Source organism: Oryza brachyantha, chromosome 2 (assembly GCF_000231095.2).
Source record: "Oryza brachyantha chromosome 2, ObraRS2, whole genome shotgun sequence".
Classification (NCBI taxonomy): Eukaryota; Viridiplantae; Streptophyta; class Magnoliopsida; order Poales; family Poaceae; genus Oryza; species Oryza brachyantha.
In genome coordinates, this window is record NC_023164.2 from 6193998 (window position 1) to 6220266 (window position 26269).

Genomic DNA, 26269 nt, shown 5'->3' on the forward strand with positions numbered 1-26269 from the left:
AACTTCACGCAATATAACACATGGGCATTTTTGTTTTATATATATAACTATTATAAAAATTAAAAGTGATTCTACGTGACTTCTGTTGCAGTTGTCAAAAATAAGCAAATAAAGCTTGTTAGCTCATATGGTTAGAGTGATGTCCGTTATATAAAAAACATCAGTTTTATGTTCTTTATCTACATAAGTATTTTTTTTATGTTTCTTTACACATTCTCATTTTTTTATATTTTGTATTTTTTACATTTTCTCATTTTTATGCGTTTTTCTACACAATCTCTTTTTTTGTGTTTTTCTACATATAATTATTTATGTAGAAACTTTTCATATGTTTTCTACTCATTCTCATTTTTATGTGTTTTTCTATATAATTTGAATTTTTTTTTGTTTTCTCTACTCAAATTTTAATTTGGTTGCATCAAATAAAAATTTAAAGGGAGTAGTAATTAGAGGAATTGGTTGAAAATCATATAACAGGGTTCAATGTAGCATCTCAAACCAACTATATATGATTACAATTTACTATTCATAACTCGATATACAATTATTTTTAAAATTTATTTAATTTAAATAATTAAAATTAACTTGACTTGGTGCAACGCACTGGTATTCTAGTAAAAGATTAAAAAGTAATACAAGATTGGAAAGAAAAAGAGACTACTAAAAAATCTCACTGCTAGACTATACCACCTTCCAAGACGAAAAAACAAGGTAACAAACCATAATCTCCAGGTACCAAAGCATTAGAAAATATTTTATTTAGCAACTTGAGTATAATAGACTTGTTTCTTGCGTGGCACCAAAGTGGGAACAAAAATTTTCGATAAATGATATTATAGTGTCATTCACTCCACACATTAATTTGCTGGAATATACCTATTGAAAACACACCACGTTTTTACCATTGGAATTATTTTCTCCTCTCAGTGTCTAAATTGAATTATATTTGCATATTTGCAAAGTGATATATGTGCCACGTTCTTATTGGTTGGTCATGAATATTTATGATTTTGGATTATCTGATTTTATATAGCGATTTAAGGATATAAACGACCTAATCAGCCAGTATAAAATTAAAATTTACCCTATAAAGTTTGGATAAAGGGCTTTTACATAGAAACTCTTTTTTTGCATGAAACCTCACTCGATTTATATGCTATAAAGCGTGCCAAAAAAATCAATACGTACATAAGAAAAGAATAAAACCATAATATTATAATCCAAATTATTTAGTTTTATTTTTTTACTCTAGGTTAGAGAAATAAGCCTATTTATTCTGACAAATCCTTGCAATAAAAACCTATCCAAGGCTCTGCCACAGTGCCACCCAACCAAAGTTCGAAAAAAAAAGAGAGCCGTTTGCCGCCACCGCCTCTCCTCGAGCCTCCTTCCCCTGCCCCTCCCCTCCGCAGAAAAGCGAAGCAAAATCTAATCGTGGCCAAGCCAAATCGGAGAGACCAATCGCCAAAAAGCAAAAGGCGACCACCTCCCCCTCGCCGGCGCAAAAGCGGTAAAGCTTAGTGGCGAAGGCGAAGGCCCGCACCCACGCAGGCGCAGGTGATAAGGGCATTCACAGTCGAGGAGGATGTGGCGTTTAGCCCCAGCCCTTGCTCACACCGCCTCCCCGGAACGGACGGCGCGAGCTCGCCTCCCCGGAGCGTGGCCTGGGCGCTGCCGAAAGCCTCGTCGTTTGCTGCCTCCGCCTGCGGCTTCCGAGCGGGTACGCGGGGGCAGCTTCGCCGCCGGCGCGCCGGCCATCTTCAGCCGCCGCCGCCCCGACCTCCGCCCGCAGCGGCTGCCGCCGCTGGCGCCTCCGCCGTCGCCGCGGCTGCCCCGAGCGCCCGCCGCCGTCGCCGCTGCCGCCGCCCCGAGCACCGTCGTTGCTGGGTGTCCCTCCTTGGCATGGCTGCGATGGAGTTGGAGATCGTGGAGGTGGGCCCGTCGAGCAGGCCGCTGAGGTTGGTGCCGGCGCAGCCGCGGTGGAGGCCTCCCCCGCCCGCGACGCAGCTTCCCCCTCCGCCTCCGCCACCTCCTCCTGAGGCGGAGGCGTCGTCGAGCGCAGGGGACGCGGCGGCGGCTGCTGCTGCAGCGAACCAGTTCGACAGCGAGAAGCTGCCGCAGACGCTGGTGTCGGAGATTCGCCCGTTCCTCCGCGTCGCTAACCAGGTCGAGCACGAGTCCCCGCGCGTCGCCTACCTGTGTAAGAGCTCACTTCCCCTGCCCACGCCCTTGCGTCTCTCTAGTGTTCGTCGAAATGTCCAAGGAGAAGGGAACATATGCTTACGTGGTTTCATGGTTTTGCCGTTTGAGATTCTATACGACTATACGAGATGGTGTACGGGCTACCGCGAATGGATTAGGAGATTCATGGTGGTTTTGGTGTCACTTTGATTCAGCCTGGGAATATTCTGCCATACTCTATCACCGGAAACTGATAGTTGGTTGGAGGCTTAAGCTAACCGAGATTCTGTTTTAGTGGTGACGAGTCATGATCCTAAGATTCCTCAGAGGGAGAGAGGGTGTTTGGCTGCTTTGGGAGCACATAATCCTTGGGAATATTCTGGATATCCCTTTTCTGGAGAAAAGAAGAGATAGGTATCAACAAATGTTAGCTGTCTATAAAACCTAAGGTTGAATGGTCTCTGCTAAGATTCACTTGTCAATTATCATTACCTATCCGTTGGGGTTTATTCTAAGTATGTACTCCCTCCGTCCTAAAATAAATCGATCTTTTATTTGTTAGCTACAATATTTGATGCTTTGTCTTATTAAAAAAATTTTATGATTAATATTTTTGTTTTTATTAGATGAAAAATCATGAATAGTGCTTTACGTGTGACTAACTTTCTTTTTCAATTTTTTGAAAAATTTTCAAATAAGACGGGTGATTAAACGCTAGACACAAATGGTCAAAAGTTTGCGTTGTTTTAGGACAGAGGGAGTAATTTTCTGCCACAGCTGTTGCATGCGTACCCATGATTAGCTGAATAGGTTGTTGGAAGCATTGAAAGTTGAAACCAATTGTTGGTTGACAAGTAGGCAAGTAAAAGGTACCATAGTTTGAGTTCCAAAAGGAAGCCCTTAAGCTTGGCTACAGCAGATAATTTATCCTACTTGAGGTGGCATAACTCGTAATGATGCATCATTAAAGTGCTTACTGGGAAATTCTTAACCTGCAAAATACGTCTATTGTAATCTTGTTCCGCTCTAGTTGAACCTTTCCTACTTTTCACTTTCACAATTGCTAAGCATTTTTTTGGTCAAAAATTTGTCTTCATTATGGAACAAAGATTGTGATCATTGGATGGATGCGGCAAAGAAAAAGGGAGTCCTGCGTACAAGGGATACTGGCAAAATACTGAAGAATGTGTAATTTTACAGGTCGATTTCATGCCTTTGAAAAGGCTCATATGATGGATCCACGTTCTACAGGGAGGGGTGTTCGTCAATTTAAAACTGCACTTCTTCAGAGACTTGAACAGGTACATATACTATGCAGATAAGGCACATGCTTACAGTATAATTGCATCCATTAAGGTTCGTGTGGTGCATTTAAGCTTCATTTGTGTGCAGTTATAGTGGTATACAATAGCTTAGAGAATTTCTCTAGTTCTGTAACACAAACTCACCTTTTTTGGGTCTCATATACACATACCTTGTCATTAATCAGTACCATTGTTGATTAAGAATATTCCTCATGTTGGATTTTCTTTCCATACAGGACGAGAAAAGCACATTTACCAAGAGAATGGCAAAGAGTGATTCTCAAGAGATCAGATTATTTTGCGAGAAGTAAGATTCTTCCTCAGATCATACAAGTCAGAATTGTGTGGTGTAGGCTAGTTTCTGCAATATTATTCAACTCCTGAACCCAAACCAAAATGTATTTCACTCCTTGCTTCTGTATATTTTACAGGAAAATACAAGCTAACGAGCTTAATGAACTCATGCCCGTCTTGGGAGAAGTTCTAAAAGCTGTTCAGATTGGAACTGGCATGGAGGTAGTGATATATTTAACAAAACAAGATTTAAATATGTACAAAATGCTCAATGTTTAATGCTTTCATTAAATTGCAGAAACGGATTGCTACAGAAACTTTTGCAGATAAGTCGGCCTTACTCCGATATAATATTCTTCCGTTGTACACTGGATCAAATAAACAAGCAATTATGCTTCTCCCTGAGGTTTGCCATATTTTTCCAACTGAAAAATATCAATAAGTGTTTCAGATTTTACTATATGCTAAATGACAATTCAAATATGACATGCTTATAATGCCAAGTTTCTCTTCATGTTTTGTATGGTAGAAAAAGCCTTTGAATCTTTTCATGACACTGTGATTTGTACCGAGTTGTCCATATATTTACTCTACAAATGATAATAGTGTCTAAGGAGCAGCATAAAGATCATTTTTCAATAAAATAATGGTTTATGTAATTTTAGTACAAAGCTTTTTCATAACAAAAAGCCATGCATTGGTGTATTCCAGTAAATTTATTGTCAGATGAGGTCCTTTTAACCTGTTAGTTAGAGCGGTTGCGGCCTGCCTTTCAAGTGAAAATTCATGAATTAACTTGTGTGAAGTTAATTATAATCTATACTCCTTTTATAAAAAAAGGTAGTGAATCTGCCATTTCACTACTCAACCCTACAATGTGTTGAAGTTTTTTGCAAGTACATAGTATCCTACCACATTGTTAAATTCTTACTTAGCCTTCAAATATGTGAATTTAACATGGAAACGTTCAAAGATAACTGGATCGTCACACTCATATATGCAATCCAATTTTATAACAAGAGTATACAATTTTGTAAACCTTGTCAGAATTCACTGTAACAAAAACCTGAACAATTTAACATGGAAATGTTCAATGGATCTTTCATTTGTTTAGAAAAATATTAGGACATGTATAATTTATTTTTATCTACAGAAAATGAATGGGAATTTATCCAGTATACTCTTTTACAGATCAAAGTTGCAGTGTCTGCGGTGTTTAATGTTCGCAGTCTTCCATTTTCTAACACCAAGGTTCATAAAAATCAGACAGATATTTTTATATGGATTCAAAGTTGGTTTGGATTCCAGGTAGACTTGTTATTTTTCTTGGTATTTAATTCTCAAATTAGTACCAAGTATTGTTCTCTTGCAAGTATTTTTTTTTTCTTTCGACTCAAAAAGGTAGAGAGACTCCACCTTTTAACCATTGTATTAAATGGTGGCCAAGATTTTACTGTTCATTAATTTGGTTTTGTTTTTTTTTCCTTTGGGGGCGTTAGAAAGGAAATGTTACTAATCAAAGGGAGCATCTCATTCTTTTGCTTGCAAATATGCATGCACGCCTGAGCCCGAAGTCACCCTCTGAAACAATGGTATCCATACGTGAATATTTTGCTTTGCCTATCTTATTTCCTCCATATAGAATAATATTCTGATATGTCCTTTTTAGCTTGATGACAGAGCAGTGGATGAATTATTGGCGAAAACATTTGAAAACTATCTGACCTGGTGCAAATTTTTGGGGAGAAAAAGCAACATATGGTAGACCTGCATAATGTCCCATTTCTCAAAATACTTGCAAAATAACTAAAAATCAGCTAAGGTGGATGTTTAAGAAGTATTGTATTAACAATGCTATGCCTCTTTGTACTGCATCCACAGGTTACCCTCTGTGAAACAGGAGATCCAGCAACATAAACTTCTGTACATAGCTCTTTATCTTCTTATATGGGGAGAAGCATCAAATTTACGACTTATGCCAGAATGTTTATGCTACATATTTCATCATGTAAGTCTTTGCCTTTCATATTTTTGTTGTGCTCTATGTACTAGTGATTCCAAACCATGGTTTATATTGGTATTTTCTTCTAATCATTTCTGTACAACAGATCTATGCTTAAGTTGCCTTGTCTGTCCACCTAAAGTTGCATTGGTAGGCAATAAAACTACCATGTAATGTAGTTCTTTTTTCAGTTCTATCTTGTTTTATGTAGTACTACTTTTTCAATAAGGATTTCTTTTAGCAAACTCTTAACATCTGGTTAGAGCTTTATATTTTCTATCTAGGGAAACGAAACTACTCCACTTACCTTTGGTTATAAGTAATTTCTGTTTCTAAGTAGTATACCTGGGTTCTCGAGTAAAAGTGAAGCACAACATGTTTGGCCCAAAAGGTGTTCTCACTCTAAGAGATAAAATAACCACACTTCCTTTTTCAGATGTCATATGAGTTATATGGAGTACTCTCAGGAGCTGTAAGCTTAATTACTGGTGAAAAAGTCAGACCTGCATATGGAGGGGATGATGAATCATTTTTGAACAAAGTAGTGACACCAATATACAGAGAGATATATGAGGTATGACATCACTTTCTTTTCCACTTTTGAACTCAGCTTTGCAATTGTGAAATGAAATGTTCATTTTCTTTTATCTAATGAAGGAATCACTAAAGAACAAGAATGGAGTCTCTGATCACTCAACATGGAGAAACTATGATGACCTCAATGAGTTCTTCTGGTTAGATACTATGCTTTATTGGCTAATAGCTATTGCTAGTAACAGTACTAATTGTTTTACGATGCAGGTCTGCTGATTGTTTCAAGCTTGGATGGCCCATGCGCCTGAATAATGACTTCTTTTTTACATCGACCAAAAAGAAGAATCCTCAGCTTCTCGTTGTTCCACCAGTTTCAGTAAATACATCTCAGCAAACTGAGCAACAAAATCCCCAATTGGCTCATGGATCCTCACCATTTCAAACTATGCCCAATTCAGAAGCATCTGAGCAAACACAACAGGTGCTTGTTATCTGAAGAAGAGTGTTCCTCAAACAATGCAGTATTTGGATCATATATGCTGGATTATGTACTTTATCAAACTAAAGAAACACCCGTCCACTATCATTGACAAAATAATGGCTAAATAGGAAATCCACTAGCATTTTATTATGTTGGTTGTTTCATGCACGTGCTAGTTCTGATAAGTTTTTGTGGGGGGTAATATTAGAACAATTGTTCTTTAGTTTGTAAAGCTAGTCCTCTCCCAATAAAAAACAATATGCCATATATGATGGGATACATGAAAAAGTAATTATATAATATTTTTCTTCATGTATAAAATCGATCGTCGACTTTATTGTACGATGCACTACATTTTCTAGTGAGAGAGGGAGAGAGAGAGAAGCATTTGTTATGCAGAATTGATATTTATTTCGCAAGTTCTCAAGCTTACACTATCATAAATTTCTGCATAGAAATATCTCATCATGAATTTGAATGTTTTTTCATGTGCATTCACATCTCACAGATTCATAGATTGAAGTGTATTTACATGAATATAATACTATGATTGTTCACTAGCTTTTGCTTAATCTTTCCTGGTATTGCATATAGCGTGCTCCAAGTGAGACATCTCAACAGAAGTGGCTAGGAAAGACAAACTTTGTCGAGGTCCGATCATTTTGGCATATCTTCAGAAGCTTTGATAGGATGTGGACACTTCTTGTGCTTGGGCTTCAGGTCTGGTTCTTACATTAATAGTTTTGGAGTGGGTTCTTTCATAATTAATCTTATTCTTCTTATTCTGATGGAACTTTTGGGCACATTTTTCTTGTTTATTTAATTTCAGGTTCTTATAATAATGGCGTGGCATGGATTAGAAAGTCCTGTTCAGTTAATTGATCCAATAATATTTCAGGATGTGCTGAGTATTTTCATAACCAATGCAGTACTTCGAGTTATTCAAGGTTAACTTGGCTTTTTGTTGTTTCTTATATACTGATGTACTTAGTCCTATAATATAAGGGATTATGTCAAAGATTGAGGAAGTAGCAAACACACAAGTCATGTCAGATTGTAGGTGGGGAATAAATTTGTACAAAAATTGATAAATTAGAAATAAAGTACTACCTCGGTATCACAAAATCCCTTATATTTTGGGATGGAGGGAGTAGCTATATTCATTAATTTCTTGTGCTCTATCTTCACTTCTCAGTAATATACTTTTTTTGTGCAGTTGTTCTTGATATTGCTTTCTCATGGAGAACCAAGAGAACGATGAGATTTAGTCAGAAGTTAAGATTTGCTGTAAAACTTTCAATTGCTGTGGCATGGGCCATCGTTCTTCCTATTTTTTACGCTAGTTCCCAAAGTTACATGTCTTGTTCAACTAGACGACCTAAAACTTTTCTGGGGATGTTTTGCTTGTCAAAATATATGGTAGTTGTTGCATTCTACCTTACAAGCAATGTGATTGGGATGGCATTTTTTCTTGTTCCTGCTGTAAGCAGCTTTTTAGAGACATCTACTTGGAGAATTTGCAATATGTTAGCCTGGTGGTGCCAGGTATGTCTAGCCCTTCTCAAAGTTGAAATGTTGAACATATGCTTATCGTGCCTTTCATTTGATATTGGACATTGTTTAATGTTATAATTAATTAAGTGGAATACACTGTGATTCATGTCAAGAAATCAGTTCATTAGAATACATTGCCATGATATTTTACTTTCTAACGCACTATTAGTTACTGAAAGTTCAAAAAAGAAACCTTATCCTTTTATGAGCTTCTAGGTGGCTGTGTGCAATATCTCAGTTGCCTTTCAATCTTTCATATATTGTGCATCGTGATATAGCAAAATGAAGTAACAATAATGATATGTGCAGCCTGAGTTATATGTTGGACGAGGAATGCAAGAAGGCCAAGTATCTTTACTAAAGTAAAATATGTGTATTATATTTCCTATACTTCATTTCAATATTTGATAAACGAGTTAAAATAGTCTTTCTATGCCTTACAGATATACAACATTTTGGACAATTCTCTTGTCAAGCAAATTTTTATTTAGCTACTACTTTGAGGTGCTCTCTCTCTCTCTCTCATGTGTGTGCATGCATGCCCGTCAAACTAACTCATATAGATGACGTCTGACCATTTTATTTTATAATTAAAACTCCACCCCCTTGACCATTGTTTTCAGAAATTTACTGCTTATTTCATAATTACACCAACTCCTGGCCATTGTTTATGCAGATTAAGCCTCTTGTGGAGCCCACAAAAGAAATTATGAAGGTCAATGTGAATAAATATGAGTGGCATGAATTCTTTCCTCAAGGTGCTTCCTATGCTCTTGATACATTTGCCCTTAATTCAGTATGTTATTTGCAGCCCAATCAATCATTCCTTTTTTTTTCTTTTTTGCACCAGTCAAAAGCAACGCTGGAGCTATTCTTGCTGTATGGGCCCCTATAATTCTTGTGAGGACTCTGTGAACCTGTATATTTATTTGCATATGGATTATAAATTATTTAATTGTCTTTACATTTCCAACAGGTCTATTTTATGGACACACAAATTTGGTATTCTGTATTTTGTACCATCTTTGGTGGTATGTGTGGTATTATTCATCATCTTGGTGAGGTGAGATCAAGTCCCATAAAAACTAGAATTTATTTCAAGAGTTTATACATTCTTATTTGTAATACTCATCTAGATTCGTACAATGGGAATGGTGAGAAGTCGATTCTGTACCTTACCAGAAGCATTCAATATCTATCTTGTTCCTCATTCAACTATGACAAAGAAAAAGGGAATGTTGCCTAGTTTCTTGGAAAATAAAATATTTAAGGTGACAACTGTCCATACCCTCTTTACTTGTTGTGTTGCATTTCTTCCTTATTGCTCTTTTCTCAGATGATGCTCAATTTCAGAATTTAGGTAAAGCTGAAAGACATGATCCGACAAAGTTTGCTCTTGTTTGGAACCAGATAATAAATAGCTTCCGCTCAGAGGATCTAATAAGTAATAGGTAAGGCCTGATCTTTCTACTGCAACTTAAACCTCATACTCTTTGTTAATTGTTTTTGTTGATTCTGTAGAGAGATGGACTTGATGACAATGCCCATGTCACTAGAGCATAAGTCTGGTTCTATTCGTTGGCCCATGTTTTTACTCGCCAAAAAGGTATGCTAGCATCTGGCATGGCAATATACTCACCTTTTATGTTGGCCCATGTTCTATTTGTTGCCATGGCAATGTACTCACCTTTTTTCAGATGCCATATAAGTTTGTCTTGTTCCAATAAACTATGGGCATCTGACAGAAGTTTTGTGTATTCGATAGTGAATCATAAAAGACACATCTTCAAAAATAATGTAGTTTCGCACACAAGCTGCCAAGACTTTTTTATCTTGTAATTTTTTTGTGTAAATACTTGAAAATTGTATTTCATCTTAGCAAAAAAACTTAAGGATAAGGCAAATATTGGGTTTATTTTATAGTTAGTCACAAGCACTAGCTACTTATTCTTTATCACTAATGAGTTAGCCCTAGCCACTAATGTATTGTGTCATCAATCACAACCATGTTGGACATAATTATTTTATCATTAGCTGTCATTTAGAAACTATTCAAAGTATTTACTAATTTCCCCCTAGCATATATGTCTATGTAATATGTCTATGTATCAAATCTACTAAAAGAACATATCATCTTATGCTTGTTTCCAATGGCAGTTTTCAGAAGCAGTGGATATGGTAGCCAATTTTACTGGAAAAAGTGTGCACCTCTTTAGGAAAATTAAGAAGGATAATTACATGCTTTGCGCGATCAATGATTTCTATGAATTGACAAAAAGTATTTTGAAATTTTTGGTTATTGGTGAGGTAGAGAAGAGGTAATCATTTTACTTCATCATTGCATGTACTATTACATATTTCTTGTTTCAAAGTTTTTGTAGTGCATGTCCCTGTGAATGTTATTATGATGTTCTACAGATTTATTCAGGATCATAGCTGCCATCTATACTGAAATCGAGAAGAGTATTCAGAATGCAAGTCTATTGGATGATTTTAGGATGGATCATTTGCCTTCACTGGTTGACAAGTTTGACCGATTGGCACAACTTCTGGTAACCACTTCACTAGTATTATTGTGATACTTCTCTCTTTCCCTTTTTGTGGTTTCGATCACTGTTTAATTATAGTGACCTATTGATATACTTATCTATTTTTTGTTTTTTGAAATTCGGAAGGTTTTACCATTCCATCTTGTCAAACCTTTAGCCAGGGGTAGGCTTTTGTCAGTCAAGTCAATTTTTTTTATAAATTTTCTTGTCTTATCAAAATTTTGGAAACTTAGGCCCCCTTTGATTTAAAGGAAATTCATAGAAATTTTAGAGGATTTCATTCCTATAGGAATTTTTCCTATAAAGCCCTTTGAAGCAAAGGAATGAATCATATGAAATCCTATGAAATTCCTATGGAATACCTCTTCCTATGCAAGTTTTGGAGGAAATTTAACAAAAGGTAGAACCTCATGAAAAAAATTCTTTGAGTCTTTATCTCTCCTCAAATTCCCGTGTTTTTCCTGTGGTCCAATCAAACGGTCATCCCTACGGTTTTCCTGTGTTTTGCAATCCTCTGTTTTACACTTACATTCCTGTCAGAATTCTATGATTTTCCTATTCCTCCGTTTTTTCATTCCTATGATTCAAAGGGGCCCTTATACTTTACAAGTTGAGTTTTGGATATGAATTAGAAGCAAGTTGTTACAACTCATACTGTCTAGGCCCATATTGGCCCGTACTTATCACTATATATACTACACAATCTAATTACTGATTACTTTCCTAATCCCAAAGTTAGTAACATGGTATCAGAGCACGTTTATGATCAGGGTTAATCCAATACCCTAATCCTGCCCCATTTCTTTCCTCTTTTTTGGCCTACAATCTTCAAGCCAATCTCGTGCCACCGTCACGACCAATCAAGCCCTCGTTACAACCATGATCCAGGCCGCATCGCAGACCCAACCACGATCCAGGCTATGGTTGCAGACCATGTTTTGGTCATCATCGTGGCCCCTGTTACATATCCTCGAGTCCTTGCCCATCTGTAGCTACTGCCATCGAAGACCCATCTTGGTGTTTTCTGTCTTCTGCCTAGGAGCATGTTCCTATCTTTCTCCACCTGTTGAATTATGTTGCAGCTCATACATGGTGGCATTTTTTCTGCTCCTGTTCTTGGTGCTGCTATTAGTGATAATTCTTGTTCCTTGCAATTGCAACATGTCGCAGTCTAATGCCATTGTAGTCAGTGTCATTCTTGATGGTTAGAACTATAGAGAATGGGCCTTCGGTTTAGAAACTTCATTGAGAGGTTATGGTCTTGCTTTTCATCTGACTGATGATCCACTTGTGCCCACTGCAAACAGAATAATGGTGCTGATATTAAAACTTGGAAAATCAATGATGGGAAGGTGATGGCTGCCATTGTCAATAGCATCAAGCAATCCATGATTGAGTCTTTCTTTCCATAGCCAAAGCCATGTGGTCCTGTTTACATGAGCACTATGTTTAGAACAGTGGTGCTCTTCTTCATACTCCCATGTAGAAAATTCACTCAATTGAGCAGAATGATATGATCATTGATGAGTATTATTCTGCCTTTGAGTGTTTGATAGGACCTTTTGCTCTCTATGGTGACTCAGTGTAGAACAAATGAGTCTTATATGACCTCAAGCAAGCTCCGCGAGCATGGTTTGAGCGCTTTGTTTCTGTCATCAAGGCTGTTGGTTTTTCACCCAATGATCATGATCCCACCTTGTTTATTCATGTTTCTTCACGTGGCCGTACTTTGCTCCTCTTATATGTTGATGACATGCTAATTATAGGAGATGATGTAGAGCGTATTTCTCTTATGAAAGAAACAACTTGGTGACCAATGTCAGACTTAGGCCCTCTTAGTTATTTCTTGCGCATTGAGGTTACATATTCGGCAAAGGGTTATTATCTTTCTCAGTCCAAATATATTCAAGATCTTATTGATCGTTCTGGTATTATTGATAATCGGACAGTTGCAATGCCTATGGAACACGATTTGCAACTTCGTCCTGATGATGGTACACCTCTCGAGGATCCCTCTCGATATTGCCATATTGTGGGAAGTCTTGTCTATCTCACCGTCACAAGGCCTAACCTTGGTGATTTCGTTCATATTTTAAATCAGTTTTTCAGTGGTCCTACCTCAGTTCATTACGATCATCTCCTTCGTGTGCTGACGTATTTAAGGGGTATGCCTTCTCGAGGCTTGTTTTATGCTCAAAGCAGTTCCCCTAAGATCCATGCTTACTCAGATGCTGCTCGGGCAAGTGATCCTACAGAACGTGGCTATCTTATTATTCTTGGTTCCTTTCCCCTTACATGGAAGACCAAGAAGTAAACTGCTACATCAAGATCTAGTACAAAGGCCAAACTTCGAGCACTTGCCTCTCTACCACAACTGAGATTATATGGCTTCGTTGGTTATTGGCTGATTTTGGTATGACTTGACTCCCCGACACCTGTTCTATGTGATAGTACTCGCGCTATACAAATTGCCAATGAACCCGTGATGCATGGCCTCACGAAGCATATTGGTGTTGATGTCTTGTTTACCCGCTCTCATTGTCATTAGAAAATAATTTTTCTCTAGTATGTGGCATCAGGATTACAAGTTGCAGATTTCTTCACTAAAGCACAAACTCAAGAACAGCATCGGTTTCATTTGCTCAAACTCAATGCTTCAAAACTGCCTTGAGTTTGGGATGGGATGTTACAGCCCATACTGTCTAGGCCCATATTGGCTCATACTTATGGCTTTATATATACTACACAGTCTAATGACTAATTACTTTCCTAATCCCAAGGTTAGTAACACAAGTCACACAACAATAAGCATGTTATATAGTTGAATGTGGTTTGAAGTGAATCCAGGCCAGGGTACATGTTTGACCATTGGACTATTCTATTTTTTTGTGAAAATATGCGAAAATGTAAATGATAGTTAAAATACATTTAGTAATAAATCCAATCAACAAAGAAATAATAAGTACATAAGTTTTTTCGAATAAGACGAATGGTCAGACGTATACCAAAAAGTCAATTATGTCATGTATTAAAATACAGAGGGAGTAGATAGTTCCTTGGAGTTCAGGGAATACAGAAATCTGTAACCATAGTTGTACTACAAAGTGAGAAGGTATAGAGTGCAATGCTATATGATGATATGTCAAATAAGTAATGAGGGGATGCGGCAACTTATAGCTAACACAACACTATCATACTGATGGAGGGTGGATGTGGCATTTTCTTTCATTTTGAATGCTATTATGTTGATACAATATTAATGAATTTTTCTCATGTATGATTCTTTTGTGTTGTATATGTTTTGGCCAGTATAATGAAATTTTCTCCTATTTGATTTGCCAGAACACAAATACACAAGAACTTCAATATGAGGTGACAATTTTACTCCAAGATATTATTGATATTCTGGTCCAAGATATGTTTGTAGACGCTCAAAGGTAAGAATGCATTTAATCATATCCTGCTTTCAATATTTGTTGGTAATCACAATGACCTCTTTTTCAACAGTGTGTTAGTTCTTATTAATTCTTCTAAAACTCTAATCTCGGATGATCATGGAACCTTTGAGTACTACAAACCAGAGCTCTTTGCATCTATTAACTCAATTTCTGAGAATGGTCCACTAAAAGAGCAGGTTTGGGCTAACTTCGGTTATTTAGACAGATATATTCATCTTTCCTTTGTTAATGGTGGCATACTATGGTATGAGCAGGTGAAACGCCTCTACCTTCTACTTAATACTAAAGAAAAGGCTATGGAAGCACCGTCAAATTTAGAGGCTCGGCGACGCATTTCATTTTTTGCCACATCCCTTTTTATGGATATGCCACTTGCTCCCAAGGTCAGCAGTATGCTGTCATTTAGGTAATATCTGTACTATAAATTTTTTTCAAAGAAATATTTCAGTCTGTTTTGATTGTCATCACTCTATAAAGCCTTTGAATTTAAGATAGCCTATATAGCAAGCATATCACCCACTTCTCTCTCACATTATATCTAGTTTTCTAGTCACCTTATGGTGATGGACAACCTTTCTAAATACCTTCTGTAATTTAGCGAACTTTGCAAAATTGTAGCTTTTTTATAATATACCAAAAGTAATCCTTTTGTCATAAACTACCATGCAATCCACGGAAGGCACCATGATTCTCATATGCCCTAACATGATGCATAATATGCTAAATTTTACACATTAACGAGCTGGCATGCTATATTTCAAGTTGTTTTCATGGCATTGTGTTGTCTTCATAAAAATCACAATACCTAGTGTGTGCACTGCCATATTATTGAAAAGATTTAAACCAACTCAGGCTAGATCATGTCTTCCTATAAAACCATCATATCACAATTCAAATGAGTCACAAACCACCTATAAGCTTGGGTAATGTTTCAATACATCCCTTTCCTCGTGCCGTCTAATCCATTTATGTCAATGTAGCTTGGTTGACCGAGCTCTGCTGATCTGCCTAACCACCACCCCTGGGTAGCTTGCTATACCCACACTGTTTGACTCATAAAAGGATGGTGGTTGACTAGCTTGGTGGTCCCTTGAGACCAACTTTTCCACAAATATAAATATCATCCTATAAATTATATATATATATATATAGCAAAACTAATATGTGCACCCCCTTAGAATAAGCTATTCTATGCCCCCCTCCCCTCATAAGGCCCAAACCCACCTCTCACCCCCTTCCAAGGGTCCAAAACCCCTCAACTAGCCTGATCAAAGTCCTCCCCCATCGGTCAAACCCGCTCCTTTGACCTTCCTCCACACCCCACCTAAGCAACTACCGTCTATCTAAAAAGTGCAGTAATACGAAGGCAAAAAATACAGTAACATGCCTTATAAAATACAGTAACAATGTCAAAATATAGTCATGGCAGATCTAGTTTTTAAATCACATTTTTTTAACCAATGTGGTGAAAACAGTTTTGAAAAATAATATAAAACACATGAGATATTGCTCTCTAAAGATTGGGAATACAATATTTTTAGCTCTCTCACATGCATTAGTTGTATTATAGCAACAATATACAGTCATAATGTTACTGTACTTCTATCGTGATGTTACTGTATTTCTATCAGGACGTTTCTGCAACTGTGTAACACACATATTACTGCACGTATATTGCGATGTTACTGTACTTTTATCACGACGTTACTGCACACATATTTTATAGCAACATAGTGTTATTACTGCATAGAAGGCACATTATTACTGCACTTATAGATATTTCTTAAGATTTTGAACTTTAAACAATTTTATCTCTCACCTCATATATTATTTAAGAACTTTTGTACCATATTGTTTGAAAAAATGTTCTAAAAAAGTAGATCCCTCATGGGTATGTCAACGTTGTTACTGCAAATTAGTTATCGTGTTACTGTATTTTTGTCGTCGTGTTACTGCACAATTCCTATGAGACGAGAGGTGAGTTTAGATAAATATGAGGAGAAGCCCATAAAGGGGTTGACCTACGGGATTAATCTTTTGACCAGCTTTTAAATAAGATGGGGGTAGTTTTTGGGCCTTGGGAGGAAGGTGGGAGGTGGCATGGGCCTTCGGAGGCCTAGAAAGGGTGGAGGGTATAGAATACCTTATACTAAGGGGGTGCACATATTAGTCTTGCTCTCTATATATATATGTGTGTGCGCGCGCGCGTGTGTATATATATATTGTTTTTGGAGATTCACATCAAATCACAACAATATCATAATAAAGCAAGTATAATGTACTTTTGATGGCACCCTAACATCAGACTGCTTTATACAGCATAATAACTCCCTATTTCAATGAAGAGGTGAGGTTTTCAGAGGACGAACTTCATTCAGATCAAGACGAGGCATCCGTTCTTTCCTACATGCAAAAGATATATCCAGGTAATTTATCTCCCATAGTTTGATCCTTTCTGCTTAATTTCATTTTGTTACTGAGATTCGGTACTCTTTTCCATAAAAGATGGTCATGTTTCCCGTTGTTTTAGATGAATGGAAAAATTTTTTGGAACGGCTTGGTCCAAAGGTCACCCAAGAAGAAATCAGATATTGGGCTTCTTTCCGTGGTCAAACATTAAGCCGAACTGGTATGTATAGAAATGTTATCATTTCTTGTAATCTTGTCATGTAAACCCTAGGCTACAAGTTGTCTGACTATTTCTGTTATGCATTGTTAGTCCGAGGAATGATGTATTACAGAAAAGCACTGAGACTGCAGGCTTTCTTAGACAAGACAAATGACCAAGGTGCGTGTAGAATTTCCTGCTTCATCATGTAATTTATAAGTAGCTTCCTATAGCAACAAGATCAAACAACATGTGATGTTTGATATCAGAAACCAAAATGCAATCAGATAATAGTTCTCACCTTTGCATTTTGGAAATACTTAATTTTTGAACGAGAAACTTGCACAGAATTATTCAAAGGACCTGCGGCAAATGGGCGACAGACTAAGAACATGCACCCATCATTGGGAACTGAACTAGACGCACTTGCTGATATGAAATTTTCATACGTCATCTCATGTCAGAAGTTTGGGGAACAGAAATCTAATGGTGATCCCCATGCTCAAGACATTATCGATCTAATGACAAGGTATTATTTGAGAAATGAAAATCTGTAAATTAATGATTTATCACTTACTAATGCTGATATTTGTCACTTCTGATGCGCCCAATAAAGATATCCAGCTCTACGTGTTGCCTACATTGAAGAGAAGGAAATCATAGTAAATAATAGGCCACATAAGGTTTATTCATCAGTTTTAATAAAAGCAGAAAATAATTTAGACCAGGTAATTATCTTACCTTATGATTTAGCAAATAGAAATTTTTTGTTCTTTAGATCGAAGCTTTTTTTAAATATCTTTTCGACCTTTCTTATTTATCATTATGATAATACCTTTTTTCATTATAATGTTTATTTCCATTGACATTCTTTATTTTGAGAACTTATGAATAAATCTCTCCAAGTTCTTAGACTAGTGTGCTTACTTGAAATTATTTACATAGGAAATATACCGTATAAAGCTGCCTGGCCCACCCCTTATTGGAGAAGGGAAGCCTGAAAATCAAAATCATGCTATTATATTCACCCGTGGAGAAGCTCTACAAACAATTGATATGAACCAGGTAACAAATTAACATTCTTCTCTCTGATAAAGACTTTGTGCTCATAAAAGATTTTATCATGCTATCAGGACAACTATTTGGAAGAAGCTTACAAGATGAGAAACGTCCTTCAAGAATTTGTTAGGCATCCTAGGGGCAAAGCTCCAACTATCCTTGGGCTTAGAGAGCATATCTTCACTGGAAGGTTTGTAACTTTCAACATATTTTTCAAACTTGTTTGGTTTGTAACTTTCAACATATTTTTCAAACTTGTTTCTATCTTTATATTTGAAGCGTATTTTCTGTGCAGTGTTTCTTCGCTTGCAGGATTCATGTCATATCAAGAAACAAGCTTTGTTACAATTGGACAAAGATTTCTTGCTGACCCCCTCAGGTGAAAATATCCTCTTTGTTCTTGATCTAAATAGTTTTTGCAGTGATGGCACAAACTAACTTTTTTTATATTTGAAGTTCTGATTTGTCATACAATTTATGTTACATGTGTCAGCGAGTTAGATATTTAGTTCCTTCTACATGAGAAGTATTCATACTTCAATAGAACTTCTATATAAGAGGCCTTTTTATCTTTTTTCAACAATTAGCCAGAACTTTTATACAAACAATATTAAAAGGTCACTCCCATGGCTGCAGGGTGCGGTTTCACTATGGCCATCCAGACATTTTTGATCGGATGTTTCATTTGACAAGAGGTGGCATAAGCAAAGCGTCCAAAACTATTAACTTAAGTGAGGATGTGTTTGCTGGTAAGCTGAACCTTTTCTTCTGTTAAAATTGAAATCTTACTATTTAATTGAAATGCAGTTGCAGCTTTAACATTTACCCTGCAGGGTATAATTCCATATTGCGCCGTGGACATATAACTTATAACGAGTACATTCAAGTTGGCAAAGGGCGTGATGTTGGTCTTAATCAGATATCAAAATTTGAAGCTAAAGTTGCAAATGGGAATAGTGAACAAACACTTAGCCGTGATATCCATCGGCTTGGGCGACGCTTTGACTTTTTCAGGATGCTGTCTTGCTATTTCACAACAGTGGGATTTTACTTCAATAGTCTAGTATGATCTATCTCCTTACCAATTATCAGAATTACAAGTACTTTTAATAGAAGTGATATGCAATAATAGTACTTTCTAATAACAAAAACATTAGGAAAGTATTCAGTGAACATGAGTTTTCTTTATTTGGTTTAACCTTTTGACTGTCAAGTATCACTTCCTTACCTATCTAGTGGTCCTTAAAATTCAAAAAGAAAAAAAAAACTATCTAGAGGCCATTTCTTCGAACCTTGCATACAGTAAAAGAAGATATTATGGCCCTTACAAAGGGCCATCTTGTTGAGCAATCCCATAAAGCCGATCTTCTTAGAACTCTCCGGTTCAATCGGCAGTCTTGCCTGTTCAAAGTTGGTTTGAGAATGACCATCCTTTTTATTTGGATGAATGAATGGCCAGTTCAACATGTCCATAATGACAGTTGAGATGCCACACGACAACTTCATCCTAATATTTAGATTATCTTTCGAACAGGACATTGAAATATATTACAATGGAGATAACTAGAAGGGTGAAATCGGAAGTTACCACATTTACCTTTTGAGAATCCTATTGTAAAGCATGGCATGAGTCATAATGATTTCACCTTTTTACTCTTCCATGTTTAAATTTCATCAAAAGCATATTTATTCAATAAGTTTTGAATGTTAAGGATTTGAATACTTTATTTTTTTAGATAATGGAAGCTTTATTAAATTCAATTAATTATAAACTGAGTCCACCCCTGCGCTCTGCATAACTAAGATGAAAACATTATATTGATATTGATAATCATGATCTCAATTGCATATCTGAAAATTGTTGCTCGTTGTCTCTGCTATAACCATTGAGATCATTGAATCTAATTTTCCCATTGGTCCATGTGTTTGCAGATATCAGTTGTAGGCGTTTATGTTTTCCTCTACGGGCAATTGTATTTGGTTCTTAGCGGCCTGCAGAGGGCTCTGTTAATTGAAGCTCAGACTCAAAATATGAAGTCCTTAGAAACTGCCCTGGTATCTCAGTCTTTTCTCCAGCTGGGTCTGCTTACAGGATTGCCTATGGTGATGGAGCTAGGTCTGGAAAAAGGTTTTCGAGTAGCTTTGAGTGATTTTATCCTCATGCAACTGCAGTTGGCTTCAGTTTTCTTCACATTTTCTCTTGGAACAAAAGCTCACTATTATGGACGTACCATTCTTCATGGTGGTGCAAAATACCGACCAACAGGGCGTAAATTTGTCGCTTTCCATGCAAGCTTTACTGAAAACTATCAGTTATATTCCCGAAGTCATTTTGTCAAAGGATTTGAATTGGTCTTCCTTTTGATAATTTATCATATATTTAGAAGATCGTATGTGAGCACTGCGGTGCATGTGATGATCACATACTCAACGTGGTTTATGGCAGTGACTTGGCTGTTTGCACCTTTTCTTTTTAATCCGGCTGGTTTTGCTTGGCGTAAGATTGTTGAGGATTGGGCAGACTGGACTATATGGATGAGAAACCAAGGGGGCATAGGGGTGCAACCAGAAAAGAGCTGGGAATCATGGTGGAATGCCGAGAATGCACACCTCCGTCACTCCGTATTGAGTTCTAGGATTCTTGAAGTGTTGCTCTCCTTACGCTTCTTCATCTATCAATATGGACTTGTCTATCATCTCAAGATATCTCAAGACAACAAAAATTTCCTAGTCTACTTGCTTTCTTGGGTTGTTATTATTGCCATTGTTGGGTTAGTTAAGGTGCATGCTTCATCTCCAAAGTTTTGATGCCTTATTGTATTCGTTCATTCTTGTGCCCATTTACTTAAAAACTCTTATGGTTGTGTAATACTCTCTGCAGCTTGTTAACTGGGCTAGCCGTCGGTTGAGCTCAAAGCACCAACTTGTCTTCAGGCTTATCAAATTGTTAATATTCCTTTCAGTGATGACCTCCTTAATTCTTCTCTCTTGCCTCTGCCAACTATCCATCATGGATTTAATCATATGTTGCCTCGCTTTCATACCAACCGGTTGGGGTCTCCTTCTTGTAAGTGTAAACAATATGGTCAATTTACCATTTACACAAGATTATTTTTTTCATTTCTGTCAACATAATAGTTTCTTGCTCGTACAGATTGTTCAAGTTTTGAGACCAAAAATAGAATACTATGCGATATGGGAGCCTATTCAGGTTATTGCTCATGCTTACGATTACGGAATGGGTTCACTGCTCTTTTTTCCAATTGCTGCATTAGCATGGATGCCTGTTATCTCAGCCATCCAAACCAGGGTTCTTTTCAACAGGGCATTTTCCAGGCAATTGCAGATCCAACCTTTTATTGCAGGGAAAACTAAACGCAGGTAACTAATGGTTTCGTTTGGATGCGAACTGGAATTGTAAATATGATCCATTGGTTGGTCAGGATAGTAATCTCTCCTTGTACATATTATACGGTATAATTAAGGTGATCCATCATTCTTTGGCCTATAGAAAGTTTGACAGATCTATCATCTTAGGCGTGATCTAGACTTGGTTCTATCTTCCACATACCATTTGTGTTACAAGAGAATTCTGTGTTGTTGCTGTTGAACAGAAGTCATGTTAGATTATGCAGTATCACGAATATTTGCTTTCTAATAACTGTACACATGTTTAATTGGGGGATTTCAGCATCAATTCGTCACGTTTCTTGGAGCAGCTTAGTTTATGTTATGCTTGCTTATTCTTTTTTCTTTTTGCTATGTCTGTCGTGGGGGTATGGACATTATGGAAGTTCACAGGACCGATATTCGCGTATGGTCCTCATTTGTTTTTTGTGCCTACAAGCTATGAAAGGTTTGATTGTTCTACCAGAGCAGCAACAAGAGTGTAACTTTTCATTTCCTTTTTCAGTAAATTTCACAAAACTATAGGTTCTTTGACCAAATTATCACAAACCTACATATTTAATTTCGTGTATCATGAAACTACACATTAGCAGCTAATTTATCAAAAAAAACATAGATCTAAGATCTTGTATATATTTAGTGGTAAAATTAGCGAAGAAAGATTTTAGAGTTCCACAATTATCATTCTTAAGTTACAAAAGTTGTAATTTTGTGCTAAATTTGATGTTAAATATGTAGTTTTTAGATTTCCACTAAAGTTTCAACAAATAAACCCTGTTCAAAGTTTAATCTAAAGTTAGAAGCCTGTTCTTGTCGGTTTTTTTCTTTTTCGACGTAGGTTTTCCCTTTGTGGGTTGAAAGCCAAGTTCGTCGGCCTTGGGCCTGGCCCAGGCTAGCCAAACCCCTCGGTCCTCCCCTATCCTAGCCAAATAACTCTCCCCTCCTCTCCTTAGTATGAATTTGCAATTCATATAGGATTCTATCTCCATCTATTCTTTCTTTTTCTTTATCCTTCCTTTTTTTCAAGGGATTGGATTCCTAGGTGGGTTAAGTTTCTATTCCTAATTTCCTATAAATAGAGGAGCCTCTTCTCACCTTTCCCCCACCTCAGCCGCCAGCCCTCCTCTCCCTCGCGCGTGCACCGCTGCTGGCGCCTTCGGTAGGCCGTTGTTGCTTGGCCGCCGCCTGCCTTCATCGCTGTTCAGCCACTAGCCCGCCTTCTTGCAGAGCTGCTGTCCAGCCACACCGCGCCCGGTCCAGTCGCTCCTCGCTGCTGCCTAGTGTCGCTTTGTGAAACCTAGATCGTTGTTGCTTACGTGGTTGTTGTTAGTTGCTGTTTTGCTTAGACTATCGCCGCGTGAAACCTAGCAAAACCAATATTGTTACCGCTAAGTTCTACGCGAGTCATTAACGGATTATTATGATAATATATCTACTGTGTGAATTCTTCTTTTCGTACATGTAAGTTGATCATCGTTAAAGTCGTGTTAACGAGTTGTTAATTTATCGTTTTTAATGGGTCGTTACATTATGTTTTTAGCGAGTCGTTTATCATGTTGCTTACCGTATCATTGTTTTTGCTGTTACACCACGTTGCGACATGCCCAACCACTCCCCAACGTTACACCACGTTGTGGCAGTCCCAAACCAATTCCATATTAATCAAATTATTAAGGTGAGACTAATCATAGTGAATTTGGCAATTCACCCATAACAGCGGGCATGACTATTAGAATAGGTTTATACTTTGATTAGAGATGTACTACTGTACCCACAAGACACAATTCCACTATACATGAACGTGCGCCGATGTGCCACCATGACACACTAGATAGGAATCTGTGACAGGACCTGTCGCAAAACCCTCCATATTCAATCACACCACACTTTTGGTTTTGCCCCCTCCTTTAAACTAAGTCGGGCAGCCTACTCCTATGCCTAGGTGAATCCAAAAGTAGAAATGACCGTCGCAGGGTCCATCCATACTCCATCACGCCCACCCTTGCCTGGGTACGTCGAGTAGTTCGAAGCTACACTTCAAATCCCGTCGTTGCCCATTCTGGCTTGTGGTTAGCACTAAATTACTTCGGATTTCCTGTGAACCGGTCATTAATTGCCATGGACGCGACCCTCAAAACCATACACCCACATCCCACCATTAATCAATGTTTTAGTTGGCATTAACCTTGATTGGGTCTTAAATCATGATCAGGAGCTATCCAAATCTATCATTGATTAAAGTGTGATCCCATGTGCTACTTGGACTAAGCCAGGCTAAGCATAACTTAGGCCAAATTTACATTAATGACCATGGTATGACATAAATAATGAAGGATAAATAACGGGTAATAATAGGTAAAGCTTGGAAATTAAATAAAGTAGATACATAAAATAACGGTGCATGTTTGAATAAATAAAGCGAGAACTTTGCAATAATGGGAGCAATATGTTCAAAGATGAATGCCACTTGCCTTGTTTAGACCCCTGGGGCACTTCTGCGATGATCTTGAAATAAATCAGTGCATTGACGGACTTCGAATCTAAGCGACAAATAACAAAAACAAGCAAAACATGTTATAAGTCTACTAAAAGAGCACAAGATTATATTTTCAATGGATTCTTAGATTTTTTTTCCGAATTTAATGAGAGTTGAATGGACTAAAATGGAGACTAGATGAATTAGTTATAAATTTTAGAAACTTTCTGTATTTTTACTAAACAAAAAAGGCTAAATAACATTTATTGCGCAATAAAGCGAGGTGCTGACGTTAGCCTAGAGAGGGGGCCGGTGCTGATAGGCAGGGGCCACCTGTCAGTGAGAGGGGGCTGACGAGTGGGCCCTCGGCTTGAGAGAGAGACCGAGAGAAAGGGGCCCACCTAGCCAGTGGAATGGGGTGTGCGAGGGAGGAGGCAGAGCCACGAGCAACGCCCAACTTAGGGAAGAAGAGAGGGAGCGGGCACGCGAGCACGGGGACACCGTCGGCCGCGATGGCTGTGGGCTGAGCGGGGAGGACGAGGTAGGCCAAGAGCGGAGGGGAGGGAAGGATTGGCTGCGGTCCAATTGAAAAAGAGGAAAAAAAGGAAAGGCCTATATTTTTGCCAATTTTTAAATTAATTACTTGAGGGGATTTCATTCACTGAAATTGAAGTTTAAATCATGTTAATAATTTTAGTGTTCCCGAGATATTTTAGACTATTTAAGTGAACCTAAATTTAATTAAATTAATTGCTTTAAATGGTTTATCTCCTGAGATAATTATACGATTTGTTTTCAGCGATTTATTAATTGACTTAGGGTTAGGATAAAGCTCAGGGCGTGACAATGTGTCACATAAGGCGCTTATCGGCTCCTGGGTGTGTCACCTAGGGATTCCGCATCGCCACCACCCCCGTCGTCTCTGCCACTGGCATATCAGCTGTCGGTGTCATCGTCGTCTCTAGTGGCTGCCCATGCCCCTGCAGAGGCTTGGGTGCTGGCGACCGTGTGTAGGGAGCAGTCCTAGAATACCCTAGTCTACAAAAGTGAAATGATAGTAAGTAAGAAGAGCCAAATTGGCAGCACTAGGAAATAGTTGGGGATAACCTGTAGGAACAACCCGAGAAGGACCATGCACATCCCGTATAGGGGCCAACCTGGTGCTTTGGTAGAGAACTGATGAAGAGGCACACTTCAGTCGTGGGGTTGAGCCCTCGAGGGTCGCTGTCATGCCGCTAGATTTGTGTCCATAGGGGTGTTACAGTTGCATTAGTGACACCAAGTCCTCATCTTAAACCAAGACCATGCCCTGGCATTCAAGCTTGGGTCGCTTCCCATTCCCACGACGCTCCCTAGCCTTCGAGGTCTCCTTGTTGCCAGGCCCCCACTCCGACTCGCATCGATGCATTCTCGGGGATAACCCCACCAGGGACTCTTGACGGTTGTTAATTGGGCTCAATTCTCTTCAATGGTTATCGTGTTGAAGCATTCCACGATCCCCACCAAGTTGAAGGCGGGGAGCTCCCACTGGATGCACGCCCGGGTGGAACTCATAGCTTTCACATGGCTGTTAGCGACGGCGAGGCATCGACCACCACTTGAACCCTACCCGGGGGTAGCTCTTCAGGCTTGCTCCGGGAGGTGTCATTGGGCCCATGAAAAGCCAGGCCCCGTGGCTTCATCGATGGACATGCGCCAACCGTCGGTCGGTGCAATCCATGAGCACCATAGACCTTGAAAGTGCATCTAGCCCCTAGTCAAGTTTTGGATGATTAATGACATTGCTTGTTGGAGGGTAAACTCCTCAAGCGGGAAGCCATAGGGCCCCCCTTTTGGGTTTGGACCAGGGGTACATGTGTGAGCATGAGGATCGAGGGCGGAATGAGAAAGAGATGGAAGGGATTAGGCCCCTTGGGAGCAATGCGGACACACTCGAGTTATACAAGTTCGAACCGCTGAGAAGCGTAATACCCTACTCCTGTGTGTGTGGTTGCTTGGAGCGTAAGGAATTACTGATGGCTTCGCTAGTAGCCAAGCTTACTAAGTGTCTATTGGTTGTCTACCAAAGAAGCCCCTTTTCATTCCCTAGGCAAGGGCATCCTTTTATGCTGCAAGGGGCTACCACAAGTGCCAGGATCCATCCTCTCAGGAAAGGAAAACATTATTTTACAAGTGATTAATGCACGTTAATTCTACCGATGTGCAAAGCGGCACACGCCTCACCGCAGCATGGGTCGCATCTAGTTGCAACGTGGGCGGAAAGACCCACATAATTCTTCATTAAATGCTAAAGACTTTTGGCTTCTTGGTCCCACTGAGTAGCGGCGAGGGAGAGAATGACCTAGCGAAGGTAGAATGCCA

General features: G+C 38.5%; 1 protein-coding gene across 1 annotated transcript; it reads left to right on the forward strand.

Moving 5' to 3' along the window:
- Positions 1–1911: 1911 nt before the first annotated feature.
- Positions 1912–21855, forward strand: LOC102709529 (putative callose synthase 8). The gene is made up of 41 exons (XM_040520497.1): positions 1912–2200; positions 3382–3482; positions 3722–3792; positions 3917–4001; positions 4078–4185; positions 4971–5087; positions 5279–5371; positions 5449–5540; positions 5661–5787; positions 6218–6355; positions 6439–6515; positions 6583–6796; positions 7391–7516; positions 7626–7743; positions 8013–8341; positions 8660–8712; positions 8794–8854; positions 9027–9108; positions 9201–9250; positions 9327–9413; positions 9487–9621; positions 9704–9801; positions 9872–9956; positions 10508–10668; positions 10779–10902; positions 14242–14336; positions 14407–14533; positions 14612–14763; positions 16677–16783; positions 16888–16986; positions 17077–17145; positions 17314–17494; positions 17582–17693; positions 17911–18030; positions 18099–18214; positions 18320–18403; positions 18661–18773; positions 18858–19087; positions 19957–20805; positions 20906–21091; positions 21179–21855. Exons 1-41 carry the CDS (start codon positions 1912–1914, stop codon positions 21407–21409), a joined length of 5892 nt encoding a protein of 1963 aa, XP_040376431.1. The 3' UTR covers positions 21410–21855.
- The last annotated feature ends 4414 nt before the right edge of the window (positions 21856–26269 follow it).

Coding starts and splice junctions, on each gene's coding strand:
- LOC102709529 (XM_040520497.1), top strand. CDS start 1,912: ATGGAGTTGGAGATCGTGGAGGTGGGCCCGTCGAGCAGGCCGCTGAGG. Junction 4,002..4,077: donor AGATTGGAACTGGCATGGAG/GTAGTGATATAT, acceptor ATTAAATTGCAG/AAACGGATTGCTACAGAAAC. Junction 9,622..9,703: donor TGGAAAATAAAATATTTAAG/GTGACAACTGTC, acceptor GCTCAATTTCAG/AATTTAGGTAAAGCTGAAAG.